This window comes from Aulonocara sp. 'chitande type north' Nkhata Bay, linkage group LG3 (genome assembly GCF_057382095.1).
Source record: "Aulonocara sp. 'chitande type north' Nkhata Bay isolate Kocher_YH1m ecotype deep benthic linkage group LG3, A_spYH_male_GT1.1, whole genome shotgun sequence".
Taxonomy (NCBI): Eukaryota; Metazoa; Chordata; class Actinopteri; order Cichliformes; family Cichlidae; genus Aulonocara; species Aulonocara sp. 'chitande type north' Nkhata Bay.
In genome coordinates, this window is record NC_141346.1 from 55,683,713 (window position 1) to 55,699,227 (window position 15,515).

Here is a 15,515-nt window from a genome sequence, read left to right on the forward strand (position 1 = left end):
AAGAAACATAATAGAAAACCACATCACTGGTTTGTATCTAATCACATTCTGCAACAAAACTCTCCTGAAAACAATGTACAAACATGTGTTTTCTCCTACTTAGCTCTGTTTGTTTAACAAAGGGAGCTGTTAATAAGTTTTGATTTGTGTTCACTGAGCTGATTGGACTGTTGTTTGTCCACTAACAGAAGTGTTAATGCTCTGGAGCGCCCATTCAAAAGTAGACAAAGAAATAACTAAATTAACTCCACAGCTGGTGGGAATTAATACACAAATAAAGCAATAAACATTTTTACACTGAAGTACACTGAAAGGTTTGCAGTGACCCAGCAAAATGTTGTTTACAAAATCTAGATAAGACTCACGGATGGAAATGTTAAACATGCGTTCATCCACATTACTAAGGCAGGATCTTCTCCTTGTCCTCCATAGGTGGTTTTCAGAATTTTGAAATTGGCGTATTGTGATCATAGACTGTATACAAAGATAGACAGTTTGTAGCTACTTATTAGATTAAAGACTCAAGATAAGTATTTTTGGGCAGCTGCCATGTCGTTATTTTGGAGTCAGAGGTTACCATATTTGATCAGGAGGGTGATGTCGTAAGCTATCAGCTAATATTAGCACAGATCCTGCTAATTGTTACTAAATAAGACTTCAAATTTTACCTTAGCAAAACTGAAATCCAAACTTTTTTGACAGTCTGTACCACACAGCATGGAATAATTTTAAATCAGATAATTGCTTTAAAAATCCTCCAAATTTAAGAAGCAGGATAATCCGTATTTGACCAAATCAAACAAGTAAGAGCAAGAAGAACAACAGAGGTAAAAAGTGGAACATCAGCATATGTGAATCTGCAGCCGAGACATCTGTCACTACCTTTTAACGACGCTGGTAAAGACAACATTAGTCTTGCTTGCGCGGCACTCCAACGAAGTGATTGCAAGCCAATAACATATGTCAGAGTGACTGATTTGAGTCACATCAGTATGCTTAAAAATGTTCTAACAGACACACACAGATTAAACAGCTGAGTTCAGTAATGGGAATATGGCGCATCACCTGTGATTTCCTGTAGAACACCACCATCTAGTGGAAAGGATGGGGAACTGTGACTTTGCTAAAAGGCTGAGCTACATTTCCAATAGAGATACAATCCATTTGTAAAGCTGCAAGATGGTTTAGGTAAAGATTATCTCAGTGTTGCCCCTTGCATCATACACAATAATGCCACAATAATGCTGTAAAATAAATACTTACATTTTAAAACTGCCACTCTGTGTTTTAGAAAAGCACATGTTGTGAATTACCAGTCTTAGAATAATTAATGAAGTTGCTGCTGTTTGTGTCAGGTGTGTAAGTGAGTGCAACTCAGTGACTCTGAGGAAACACAGAGGAAAGAATCTAACAAACAGCTGGAAGCAAGAACGTTGTTAATGTTTTATCAAACAAGCAGAACATTAAGGAAATATCCTGTCTTTACCATTTAGGTGTTGATGCTAAAAAATGAAAAAAGCCTGATGTTCAGACTTTCCTTTGTGCCGACAAAAAAAGGCTTTTTTCGTTATACTGCGTGTGTGTGTGTGTGTTTTCTTGCAGTGTGTTTGGCCACATCAGCTATAGGTCAGACTGGGAGCTGGTGAAAGTGGACTTTAGGCAGTCTTTTCCCCGTCAGTGCACTGAGTCTGATTATGACTCCTGGCAGTTCACAGATCAGAAGGTAATGCACACGGACTCACACAGAGATGCAGCACATTCACATGATTTAAGCTGTGTTATAGATTCTAGCTTTTTGAAGTTTCCAAGGGAAATTATCTATTTCTAAGGTCATGGCTCTCGAGCTGTGTTTGGTTGTATCAGATTGTACAAACATATAAGTGGCTACAGAGTGTGCACATGGATTTTATCACCCTTAGGAGGAAAAGTGCATTATGGGCCAGGAGCGGACGTTCAGGAAGAGGAAGGACACTGCATTCTGCATAAAAGGAAAAAGCTACACATCAGCTCTGACCAACAAACCCTGCCAGTGTACTGAGAAAGACTACAACTGGTAAATATGCACTGAACTGGTTTCAGATTACATCATATTTCCTCTATTATTGTATCTGAAAGTAGAATGCGGAAACAAAAGCAAATGTATTGTTTATAAATGCAAATAAAGGACACTGTGCACACTACAGGGTGGGCCATTTATATGGAAAACACCATAATAACATGGGAATGGTTGGTGATATTAAAGTCCTGTTTGTGGCACATTAGTATATGTGAGGTGGCAAACTCCTCAAGATGGGTGGTGACCATGGTGGCCGTTTAGAAGTCGGCCATCTTGGATACAACTTTTGTTTTTTCAATAGGAAGACGGCCATGTGACACATCAAACTTATTGGTAATGTCACAAGAAAAACAATGGTGTGCTTGGTTTCAATGTAACTTTATTCTTTCATGAGTTACTTACAAGTTTCTGACCACTTATAAAATGTGTTCAATGTGCTGCATTGTGTTAGATTGTCAATGCAACCTTCTTCTCCCACTTTTCACACACTGATAGCAACACCACAGGAGAAATGCCAGCACAGGCATCCAGTATCCGTAGTTTCAGGTGCTTCACATCTCGTATCTTCACACCATAGACAATTGCCTTCAGATGGCGCCAAAGATAAAAGTCTAAGGGGGTCAGATCGGGAGACCTTCGGGCCACCACGACCAATCCACTTTCCAGGAAACTGTTCATCTAGGAATGCTCGGACCTGGCACCCATAATGTGGTGGAGCACCATCTTGCTGGAAAAACTCAGGGAACATGCCAGCTTCAGTGCACAAAGAGGGAAACACATCATCATGTAGCAATTTCAAATATCCAGTGGCCTTGAGGTTTCCATTGATGAAGAATGGACCCACTATCGTTGTACCCCATATACCACACCAAACCATCACTTTTGTTGGTCCAACAGTCTTGGAGGGATCCATCCAATATGGGTTAGTGTCAGACCAATAGCGGTGGTTTTGTTTGTTAACTTCACCATTCACATAAAAGTTTGCCTCATCTCTGAACAAAATCTTCTGCGTGAACTGAGGGTCCTGTTCCAGTTTTTGTTTTGCCCATTCTGCAAATTCTGTGCGCCGATCTGGGTCATCCTCGTTGAGATGCTGCAGTAGCTGGATTTTGTAAGGGTGCCGTTTGTGAGAAGCTAATATCCGCCGAAGGGATGTTCAACTAATGCCACTCTCCAGTGAGATGCGGCGAGTGCTACGCTGTGGGCTCTTGCTGAATGAAGCTAGGACAGCCACTGATGTTTCTTCATTAGTAACAGTTTGCTTGCGTCCACATTTTGGCAAAAATCACGAAACTTAGCAAGCAGTTTGCTGACTGTAGCATGGGAGATGGGTGGTCCCGTAGGGTGTCTTGCATTGAAATCTGCTGCAATGACCCGGTTACTGCGTTCACCAGATATCAACACAATTTCGATCCGCTCCTCACGTGTTAACCTCTTCGACATGTCAATGACTGTGAACAAAGAGAAACTTGTAAATAACTCATGAAAGAATAAAGTTACGTGGAAACCAAGCACACCATTGTTTTTCTTGTGACATTACCAATAAGTTTGATGTGTCACATGGCCTATTGAAAAAACAAAAGTTGTATCCAAGATGGCCGACTTCTAAATGGCCACCATGGTCACCACCCACCTCGAGGAGTTTGCCCCTTCACATATACTAATGTGCCACAAACAGGACTTTAATATCACCAACCATTCCCATGTTATTACGGTGTATCCATATAAATGGCCCACCCTGTACTTCATGCTGTGTTATCTTTGAGGCCTTTACTTTTTCAAGTATTTGCTCAGACCAGCATAACTTTCTTGCTTAGTGAACAGTTATTAATTTTTATGATGCTGAAATGTCTTTGTAGTGATTATGGATTCGAGCAATCACACATGGAAACTGACCGCTGCATTGCTGACTTCTGGTATGATCCAGATTCACCACCTGAAGACTGCCACCTAGGACAGACCTACATGTCCAGCACTGGGTCTGTTCTTGTTGATTTTACGTTTTCTCCAACCCAGCTCCAGCTCTGTCTCAAGTTCACACCTACCAGCATTGTTATTCACTCTCTAATCTTGCTTTCAGTAAGAGTGCACGCCTGACTTCACACTCTGTCCTCTGCTGTGTTTCAGCTACAGGAAGATGATATCTAACTCATGTGAAGGGGAGCCAAACAAGCAGCAGAGCTCTAAAAAGCACAGCTGCCCCCTGCTCGCGCCTAAAGGATTACGAGTTGGCATAAAAGGGCAGATGCTGGCTGTGGCACCTGGGGATGACATCACATTCACTGTCCACCAGGAGCAGGTAGGACAAAAGTTGTTTTCTTTTTACTTTTTCCTCATTTATTCAGTTTCAGTTTGTTGAACATTATCTTTCTTTAACAGGGTGACACCAGCAGCACCAAGTATCAGGTGGATCTTGGTGATGGGGTACGGACAATTTACCAGAACCTGACTGTGACTGATGAACCCATCCAGCACCGTTATGAAAATCCAGGCATTTACAAGGTCAAAGTGAAGGCTGAGAATATGGCTGGACACGATGAGGCTACCATGTACATCCAGGTCACAGGTTGGGTTTCCTGGTGAACTTCCTTGTCTTTTAATTAGACAGCCTCTAAAATGTATTTTCTTTCTTGGAGGTGGAGTTTTTGCTGATGTCTCATCACTGAAGCTCACACTGCCTGTCACAAACATCTATACTCATTTGTCCTGAATTTCTATTAATACCTAGCAGGGAAAAAACGTGATGAAATCATCTTTTGCCAGTTGGTTCGCTCCTCTCATATCTGTCTAGCTTTGCCAAATATGGTGGAGACCGTTCTGAATCTCACTTCATTTTTCACTTCTTATTTGTCAGTTAGAAATGTTCTAATTCTACTGACACGAACTTTAATATTTAACATGGTAGCTGAGGCCTGTAGAGTCTGACCCTTTCTTATTATTTTAATAGAATTTCATTTCTTGTAGCCCCACTACAGGAAGTACACCTAGAAGTGGTTCCCATTGCTGGGAGAAACCATGAGGTCAATCTCACTGCTACTGTCCTTCCCAGTGAGGCCAACCTGACTGTCTTTTACTGGTGGATAGGAGACAGCATGCAGGTAAAGGAAAAACTTCAATTGTCATTCATTTATAAATTCATTTCTAACTGTAAAATCTGTGGAATTCCATTAAAATTGCGTTAGTTCAGCTAAGTAACTAAGGATTGAATACAGAGTGGTGTACAAACAAACGTGAAAAGTGGTGATTAAGAGGAAGAAACAGTGTGTCATGAGAAGCACTCCCCAGCACTTTAGGCCTGATGCTGGAAACTAAACTAAAACTTCATCAAAAAAAGAAATCTCTAAGACTGATCTAAACTGAGAGCTGGTTCCATAGAAGAGGGACCTGCAAGCTGAAGGCTCTGCCTCCCATTCTACGTTTAAATACCGTAGCAACAACAAAAAACCCAGCAAACAATAATAAATAATAGCAGCAGCAGACTACATGGTGCCTAAGCCAAGTTGCTGTATAATGAGCCCAAAGAATCACCTAATTGTCAACTGGGTTTGACAATTGGTATGAGGTGTTTGTGCTGAAATGTTTGGTTTTTATGTATTATGCATTATGGCCAAACATATGCACTTTAGTCACATATGTCCAAAAAACACAGTTGCTGAAGTGTTGTAGTTTGTTCAGATAAAATTTTGCAAAGATAATGAGTGCTGCTGTGTTCTTTCTAGAAAGAGGCTTTCTCCTGGGAACCCTTCCAGACACACTGTACTTGTTCAGTCTTTTTCTAAATCTTGAATTTAACATGGTAGCTGAGGCCTGTAGAGTCTGAGATGTAGTTCTTGGATAGTTTTTTTGCTTGGTTGGTTGTTTTGGTGGTTTTTGCACTTTCTCTGAGCATTGCACTGTAACCTTGGGGTGAATTTCCCAAGATCTCTACTACTAGGAAGAATGTCTTGAATTTATTCCACTTCTTCCTCCAGACCAGAAAACTGCCAAAAAAATCTGATTTTGTGGCCGTGGTTGGGTTCCCGAATTAAATTAATGACGTGCATTTAATTTGCAGCCCCCCGTGGCTACTTATCTTTTTAATTCCCAAGGAACTAGTAAGGGTGTACTTAAATTTGACACTCTGATTGTGCATTTTGGATAAGGTTTTGTTCAATAAACAATGACACAGCATTATAGGAAATGTTTTGTACTTTGCCTGAAGTTTTATTTATTTAATTTTAAGACCTGGTAAAGAACAGATGATTTTTATTATGTTCTGATATGTATAAACTTTTCAGTTTCTTTTTACAGTGACAAAGAGACCAAAATTTGTGTAGCTGCTAAGTATTAACTAGTTACATTGTGCACTGCCTTCTTGCTATTGGTTGCTGGACCCAGAGTACAATATGGGGGGTTTCTTGTTAGGGTTCCTCGCTTGGAACAATTGCAATACCAATTTTAATTTAAGCTATGAGCAAATTTGTGGCCCAGTGACTATAGCAATGAATTAAAATAGTCTCAAAATTTATTATGCACAGCAGGTTTCATATTGCATAGGTTTATTAAATAAACCCAAAAATGTTCTGAATATTTCTGACCTCCAGACCTCCATTTTTTTGTTTTTCCAGATGTTCCACATGTTTTTATCACTAATACTGTGAATTTTTCCTGCAGCCCATCCTGACTCTGCAGAACAACCTTCTGACTCGTTTCCCAGGAACAGGCAAAGTCTCAGTCACGGTACAGGCCACAAACAGCCGATCCATGGTGCAGGACACAAGAACTGTCCGAGTTTACGGTAACGTATGTTTGTATGTGCTAAGAGGTGAAGAGAAAGAGGTTATTATATCAAAGGTTCTGAGAAAGTTACATTTGTCTGTTGGCCAAAATAGAATTACAATATTCATTTTAATTCAATTCTTCAATTCAATTTTATTTATACAGCGGCAAATCACAACAACAGTCATTTCAAGGCACTATTGTCAGAAAAACCCAACCCCATATGACCCCCTACGAGCAAGCTCAGGGTGGGGCGGTTATCTGCCACGATTGGTTGGGGAGAGAGAAGGAGGACAGGATCAAAGACATGTTGTGGAAGTGAGCCAGAGATTACAGTATTTTTTTCGAGTGGTTAAACACATTTCTCGAAACTATGCCTCGTATTCTCAAAACAGTAAACACAAATCCATAACGTCTCACCCAATTTCCCAAACATCGTATTTTCAGGTCAAAATGAAGCTCTACACTCAAAACCATTCACTTGCTGAAAAAACAAATTTTGCCCACAGACATAACACACAAGGCCTCAAACACACACACTACAACATAGTCTTACACATTGGTGCAATAAATTAAAAACAATATTTCCAGAACTGGCAAGTCATGTTGCTTGTGGTTCTTCCCCTCAAAAACCTTTTCACATGATGAAGACAAAAGACACAACCAATGCGTCTCCTTTTGGTCAGGTTAAAACCTGACTAACACAATAGAGTTACCCTGAACCACAGTTTAAGAGTGCACAAATGGCAGCATAAACTATCATGCTGTGATGTAACACAATACTTCATACAATATCAGAACTCACTTGTTGGTTTTTCACTCTTTCAGACTATCATTCAAAAGAACCAATCTATGCCAGTTTCATCTGGAATTGGTTCTTTCGGAGGATGTGGTCAATATGGAGAGGCTAATGGCATTTATCCCTCGAAAATTATGATCATCCTCAATCAATCTCCTCCTCGCAGGGGGATTACATTAGTGGCATCTTCCATGTTTACAAGCTCCCTCTCTTGCTCCTCTGACAATTTAACCGGCCTCCACCAGGTGGTCCCCTCTGTGTCCTACAAAAAAATAGAAGCACTCATTTACTGTAACTGTCAAATAACCTTTTTCAGGACAAAAATGGAAACATACTGAAACTCAAAAAACTTGAGTTCAGTAACTCAAAAGTTACTGAAGTTACTGTACAGAACAGTCTTACACCTACCTGTTTTCCTCCCTGAAGGTTCTGATGATGGAGGCAACAGTGAAGCGACTCAAATTTGGCTGTACTCGTTGCCCAGCCTCCCTCATAGTCATACCATAAACAAGGACACAGTCAACTAAAGTGGCTCGAAATTCATCCAAGACCGCTTGTCTCCTTGCCCTAGCTCTTCCCCTTCCTTGTCGCTGTTGTCCTAGACCTCCTTCTCCTCTGCCTCCTCCTCCTCCACCTCCTCTTCCCTGATGTCCTAGACCTCCTTCGCCTCCTCCTCCTCGACCTTTCAGACCCGGATGAGCTGACTTTGGCCCTCAAAGTTTCTGATTGGTGTGTGATACATTTTGACTCTTAGTGTTTCCACTAATTGAGTTCAAGCTGTGCTGACTTAAGTCAACATCATTGAATGCTAGTGCTTTCAAAATGACTACATGGCGTAAGCACTGAAAATCAAAGGGATTTGTGTGTACAGTTTTCCAATAACAGTTCACCAAATCTGACTCATGTATTAAAGCAGGGTATTTCCCTGCACTAAATTCCCCTGTGTTTATAGTTCAGGGAAATGGGTGTGCTTTTTGAAAAATAGCATTATGGTTTTGAAATTTGAGTTCAAAAGATAGTGTTTAAGCAATCGAGAAAAACTGTAATAACAAGTATGTTTCAGTGCAGAGAGGTCATTCATTCTTGCTAACATAAACAATGCTGTTAGCTTAAATTTAATGCACATGTTCATTCTTTCTTTTGGATAAGGTAGTTAAGAAAAATCTGAAAAAAATTGAATTCAGATCTTTGTCCTACTGTAGGCTTTTTCTCATAGCTTTCAACCACATCTCGGCTTCTACTGTTGAGAGTGAGCTTTCAACATTCTTAAATTTTTCAGTCAGAGTTCGGATAGTAAAGTCAAAACTTAAAAGCTATTCCTGGTCTAAGAGTCACTGAGACAAACAGAGACAAATTTGCTGCCTGTTATTGTAGGGTCTGCCTTACAATATAAAACGCCTTGAGGTGACTGTTGTTGAGATTTGGCGCTGTACAAATAAAATTGAATTGACATTTTTCCATCTTTGGAAAATATTGTATGATCTCATGATTTTATTGCTGGTGTATCAGAGTTAGCAAGTTAGAATTCATTTGACAAAGAGATGTGCTTGTTTTATTTATAAGCAAGCTTTAATATTTGAAGATAGAGGGAGTTTATTTTAGTTTAACTCGGATTTTTTTACTGTCTGAACTCAAGTACATTTTAACTAGCTTTTTGCTTTGGTTTCATTATGTTGCTCAAATTATTTTGTGATTTTTGTACACAGTTTTATACATATTTGAAATGCTGCTTCTCAACAAGCTACACTACTTCTATTAGTTCATGCAAAAAAATACACATATGGATAGGCAGACTGATTTCTTTACCACATATGTTCCCACCAAGGTGTTACACATCAGTCCAAACAGCGTAATGTGTAGGTATTTGCAATTTCTTTTTAATTTTATTTATTTGCTAAAATAATATTTTAGGTTTTATTTGATCAATTTAAATCATAGCCATGATGCTTGTTGACTGCTCCTGCAGATAACTTCCAAGTCATCCCTCTGAGCTTCAGCAGAAACCTAGACAGATTCAATCCAAATATCCCAGAGTGGAGAGATGACATTGGCCAGGTGGTCACCAAAATACTGGCTAAGGTAGGTCTTTAAAGAGAATGGATGGTAGTGTCACGCAACCTAACTTCTTGTCTTTTCATAGCGCACAGTCCAGTCTAATGTCTGGTACTCCTATAAAAATACAAAACATAAAAGTATTACTGTTAGATAATGATAGTCCATGTTATAATCACATAATAATAATATAATCATAGTTAGCATGCTAACCTTTGCTGATTAACACTAAACACTGTAGGATATGAATTATACAGTTATTGGATTAGTGCAGATTTAAGACATGACTGGCATTTTCATCTTGTGGCCCCAGATTACAGGTGTACCTCAGAATTCCCTAGTTACTGTGGTCAAACCAGGTCTCCCCACCTCTGCCAACCTGTATGTTCTCCCACTGGACACCAAACCAGCCAAGAGAAGCTTGTTTGTAGATAAGGTATGTGATCACTGATAATAAACATATCCAATGCCTGAACACGGGTGGTGGCATGTTTTACTCTGTGGAGACACAGACTAGCAAGTTTGTTTTTTATAAGTAACATCAGTTACATTTAATACACTTAATCTCATCTTTAGCGTATTCCAGCCATCATTCAGGTCTTCAACGACAACAACGTCAGCTTTGTGATACGAGGAGGCCTACAGGTGCTCGTGATGCTAGCTGACCCAAATGCAGGTATATTTTGGTACATGTATTTTGCACTTCAGTACATATTAAGTGAAGTTTGTAAATGTATACAGTATTTTAAATGATAATTGCATCCTATTGGTTTATTTCCAAGAACTAGGTTATATTACTAAAGACTCAACAGTTACAGAGGCAGAGAATGGTGCGTTGATAAATAATATACCTGCTTTCTCTATAAATGCAATTAGCATCACCAGCTTAGTCTTTGGTTTGACTCCTGGGCCTTTCTTTTTCCTGCATCCGGGTCTGTTGGTGTTGTGCTCTGCTGTGTTTTCACCTTTTGTCCTTTGATTGTAGAAATGTGATGCATTCTTTACTGTGTGCTCATCAATCCAGGCTACCATGGAGCAGCTGGAAGTGCCGGTGTTTGGACTCTAGCTGTCATTTTCCTCATTGGTCTTATTGCTACTGGCGCCTTTATCCTCTATAAGTTCAAAAGGTGAGTCATGTATTTTACAGTGCTGTCACCTTAACGACGTAGGCACAAAAAAAACCTGACAAAGAATGGAAATCAAACGTTGAAAGAAAAACTCATGAGGTGAGCTCTAAAGTCAGTAGTTTTGTACAGTAACATAATATTTGTAATATTGCCTCTGTGCACCACTGCAGTGGATTGTAAATGAAACAATTAAGATGTAATTGAAATGCAGACTTTCAGCTTCACAAGCTAGGTGAGGGCTATTCTTTCATTATTCCATGATAAATTAAGCAGAATGCAGAGAGACCCACTTACAAGCAGTAACTGAAGGCAGCTGAACTAAAGTCTAAGTGGAGTATCTCAAGAGATACACCACACAGCATCTGGTGAAATCACCCTGGATTTTCTAAGCCTCTGAAAATGAAGGACTGTGTCTAAACATGGCTTTAACTCCTACACAATAAATGTAATACTTCTGTTAAACGTCCTCAATTAAAGCTGAAAATCTGAATTTTAATTGTAACCTGACTATTTAAAATCCATTGTGGGTAGTGTGGAAATCCATCAAATGTTCAGGTTCCATACCAAAGTAAGTGACACAAATTGAAACATCCCTTAAGTTAGATTGCTACAATATTGAAATTTTGTAATGATGTGCATGAACTAAAATGTATCCATCTGTCCAGTATCTTTAGCTACCACCAGCTATTTTAATAAAAATATCATATTCCCTGATGGTTGCATACACCTCATGATGTTTGAAGTCATACAACCCTAAACAGTTGAATGCAAATTCACATTGTGCATGCTTCTTGTCATATCAGTAACCCACCAGCAGCACCTCCTTGTGTCTCTAACACAAATATCCACAAAAAGTCACTTAAAGAACGCAATGGAAGACTATACAGCCCCGTCTTACAAAAACAACAAATCCCACAGTCCTTGGCTTAGGCCTGAGGATGCATATCCCCCATTGTTTTTCAGGAAGCTTCCATGCACCCACAACTACGCCCAGATGCACAGTGTAAAGGAGCAGGAGATGATCAGCCCTGTCAATCACAGTGAGGACACCCAGCAAATCATCCAGGGTGAGGAGTACATCGATGACGACCTGGACTCACAGACTCTAGGTAACGCAGGAGGTAGCCCCGCCTTCCGTTCCCTAATAAGGACTACTACTAACCACTGCTACTAAACCCAAGCCACTAACACCAGCAGCTAACACACACCAAGGTACTGAAGGACTTCCCCCTTTTTGTTATTTTTACTGCCATTGCAGTTCTTTGAGGTTTATTATCGTTGCTTCTAAAGTAGTCACATAGCATTTCATGGCCATCAACAAGCACAGCTAATCATATTGCATGACATTCAGTAATTTTTGCACTACATAATGCCTAAGGAATCGGAAATGTTAGTGTTACTGAGTTATACTTGTACACTTGCCAAAATTCTTTTAATTTTATCATACATGACCTGATGTCTCTATATAATAATTTCTATAAATTTTATGACAAGGTTTCTCATAAAATACAGTGCAACAACAAAACAATATGATGGCTATGGTTATGATGGTAATGAATTGATTTGTGATCATAGATATAGTGGATTGTTAATGGCGGTCACCATTAAAGTAATCATTTTTCTTTCCTGACAATAATAAGTGCATTCTTTGTATATTTACATATTAAACTATCTTTGTCACGACTATCATTGTGACAAAAGTAAATCATTCTTAATTTTAAAGCCTGATTGTGTTCTGTTATATAAGATTAGAAATTTTTTTTTTTTACCTCTGTTTCATGTAATAAAGCAAATTGTATAAAAATCCCTGTCAGCATGTAGATCCTGTGAGGGTTTGGTCTACTAGGAGTGCTTAAGAAAGACACTGAGATTAGCAAATTGCAACTGGCCAACTTGGTCCTGTGACTTCTATGTAACAATATAAAGAAATATATATAGGAGTTTTACTGATTAGAGCATGTGGAACAACTAATGATTTTTGAAGGAAAAACTTAAACGTAATTTGTGTTTTTATACCCAATTTTGAGCCAGCACGCTGGAATTCTTAATGAAGTCCAGAATTATTCAAACAATTAATCAACCATAGAATTAAATCAAGTTTACTATCCAAGAAGGCAAATTAATTATTACATTGTAATTATATAATTATGTGCTTTACTATTTTTTCTGCTTTTTTGTGAAATGGTGCATTTTGGAAGTTTTGGTGTTATGCGTGAGCCAGAACTGTATGTCACAGGACACCGTCTAATACTATACATTGCTTTATGTCATATATAACACTTTTACATAACTGTAAGTGGGCTTACATATGTGTTTTATGTATATTTTATATGTCTCTTTAGCATCTCTCATATTGTTTTTTATCTCTTTTTTACCAGGCACTCATTCGGGTGTGGTCCTAAACATGAACTGCAGAGAGCTACACAGTTAGCAGACCAGCTGATGGCCACCATGGCAATGCTGAAGAGCTAGTTGAGGCGAGCCGAGCTGGCTAATGAGCACAGGGACTCCACTCTGCCTTTTTCCTTCTCTCGTCTTTAGATTTTCCCTCTCCTCCTCCTCTGTCAGGTCACTTCACTCTTCCATGGACTCTTCCACTCTCCTGCTTCTGGGTATTGTGTTAATTATTTTGGGGAAGTGGCTGGCCATGGTGTTGGGACTCTATTCAGTAATCACCCCTTTTTTTGTGCCAACCCTGGAGACCCTGGACACAAGGGCCAGTGGCTCAGTTTGAAGGCTCATCTGTACACTGTCTGTCTGATAACACAGGTACAATCGGCAAGCATGTCTCACAAGACTGGTTTCCACTGATACTGAAAGTCAGAGAGATAGTTGAAACCACCAGAGACTAGTGTGCTAAAATGATTTGTGAGCACTAAACGTAGTTTGCATTGTTCCCCTCCATTATTGTTGCACCCCCCCCCCTCCCACACACACACACACACACACAGTTATCATTCTGCTCCTCTCGTCAATGGCAATAATAATCTCAATGGAATGTAGGATGTGATATAAACCCTTGTGAATTTGCATGTGATGGGTGTACACATGCAAACACAAGAGGGCAGTGTTGCACTTTTTGAAATCTCCACTGACAAGTACTCTTACAGCTCAGCTTCTTTGGAATATACTGTATGTACACACAGCTTTGTTTATTTAACAAAAAGAAAAAGAAAAAAAACATTCATCTCCAAGTGTTCCTGTTTAAAAGTAACAAAATTTACAGATGTGTGGTCTGTGATGTTTCTGATCAGTTTCACCTTTGTCTGTCCCATGGTGCCTGAAACAGCAGACGCAGATCTGCTCAGTGACATTTCCTGTTATTTAGTTATTTCTGGAAACAGTATAGCCCTTTCTCCTTGTCCTCATCCCCGTCCTAACACTTTCTGGGTCAGAGCAGACCCCCTGGAGACAAAGGTTGCCGTCATTGGAGGGAAGCTGTAGTTGATATATTTTATTGTATCAGCCTATATTAGGCAAAGCTTGTGGTGGAATCACGTCTCCTTAAAAGTTTGGTTCATTTTAAATGTGTAAATATGATCGGTGATTTACGCTTTGTAAATATCCCTTTGTGTGTGTGTTTTACACTAATACCAAAATACATCACTTTTTTTACCCCTCTTTTTCTGGAGTTTCCTGCCACAGAGTTTCCCAGGTTTGAACAACATCTCACTGTTTCCACTTTCCTCAGCATCATTGCCTGCTTTACATTTTTGGGTATTTTCATTATAATGTCATGGAATATTTCACTGTCTTTATTGTTAACTGGAAATAATTTTCTTGTCTTATGAAGATGCTCACAGTTACACAGTGACAGCAATGTAGATGGATATTTTTGATATACTGTCAGTTTTTCTTTTCCAGCCCATGTAAAACACAAATGAGTGTTTCTGTTACCTTTTGACAGTCATTTTATGTTTTTTTTAATTGAACTAATGTGAGCAGTTGCTGTCACAATGCACCAGACAGCAGCTGAACAAGTCTACAGATGTGTCAAGAGGTCTTGTCACCACCCTTTGGTCCATCTTGTATTCGATGCAGCAGATCGTGTTCACTCCTCCTGGTTTGATTCATCTTTTGTACATATTCTGCTCATATTTTTGTTTAGTTTTCTAGTGATGTGTCATCTTTGTATCAATGTCCCCTTAAACACAGGGGAAAATGGGAGTTATGATGTTCCAGTGTAGTAGTCAAGGAGTTTCACATATGGTACACAGCATATGTGAAACAGCAGTGTAATTATAACCACGACTCTATCCTTTCATTTTTCTCTGTTCTGTTCGATCTTTTGGTTTTGCAATTAAAATCAACTGTGTTCTTTTCAGGAAGCATAGTGCACTCAACCTGCATCATGGAATAAATCACTCCCATAACGTGTATGTCTCTTTAATTTGTATAATATTATCCAGTACAACTGTTGTCACAGTGTTTTGCTAACTAAAAGTCAATCATTGTTTTTTCATGTTGTGAAAAAGGCTGCAGACTGAGGTAGACTTTATTATTTAAAAGGAAGATCCTCTGAAGGTTAGTACAGGATAAACAGGTTAGTACTGATGGCTACTAAGTAAAGAGCAGTGTATGACTGCTGCACAGTGGCCATCTAGTAAAAAGTTACTATAAGGTGTATACTGCCAATGTAGAGGATGGAAATCAGCCTGGACCGCTCGAGCATCACACAAAATACAATGAGGTGACCAAGTTCATGCAATCAAAGTCAGTTAAG

General features: G+C 39.2%; 1 protein-coding gene across 5 annotated transcripts in view; it reads left to right on the top strand.

The window, feature by feature from the left end:
- Positions 1–15,160, top strand: part of LOC147336236 (VPS10 domain-containing receptor SorCS2-like) — a 358,303-nt gene extending 343,143 nt beyond the window's left edge. For 2 of the 5 annotated variants that reach the window (XM_086285293.1, XM_086285296.1), the window contains 13 exons: positions 1,603–1,723; positions 1,920–2,053; positions 3,916–4,035; positions 4,184–4,355; positions 4,436–4,622; positions 5,021–5,154; positions 6,710–6,833; positions 9,580–9,692; positions 9,979–10,101; positions 10,242–10,341; positions 10,690–10,792; positions 11,711–12,004; positions 13,171–15,160. In XM_086285293.1, the coding sequence (XP_086141419.1) occupies positions 1,603–1,723; positions 1,920–2,053; positions 3,916–4,035; positions 4,184–4,355; positions 4,436–4,622; positions 5,021–5,154; positions 6,710–6,833; positions 9,580–9,692; positions 9,979–10,101; positions 10,242–10,341; positions 10,690–10,792; positions 11,711–11,966 (1,687 nt within the window). In that variant the 3' untranslated portion in view covers positions 11,967–12,004; positions 13,171–15,160. Of the gene's footprint in view, positions 1–1,602; positions 1,724–1,919; positions 2,054–3,915; positions 4,036–4,183; positions 4,356–4,435; positions 4,623–5,020; positions 5,155–6,709; positions 6,834–9,579; positions 9,693–9,978; positions 10,102–10,241; positions 10,342–10,447; positions 10,496–10,689; positions 10,793–11,710; positions 12,005–13,170 lie in introns of all 5 variants that reach the window. The other 3 variants (XM_086285297.1, XM_086285294.1, XM_086285295.1) reach the window with 3 other exon arrangements.
- The last annotated feature ends 355 nt before the right edge of the window (positions 15,161–15,515 follow it).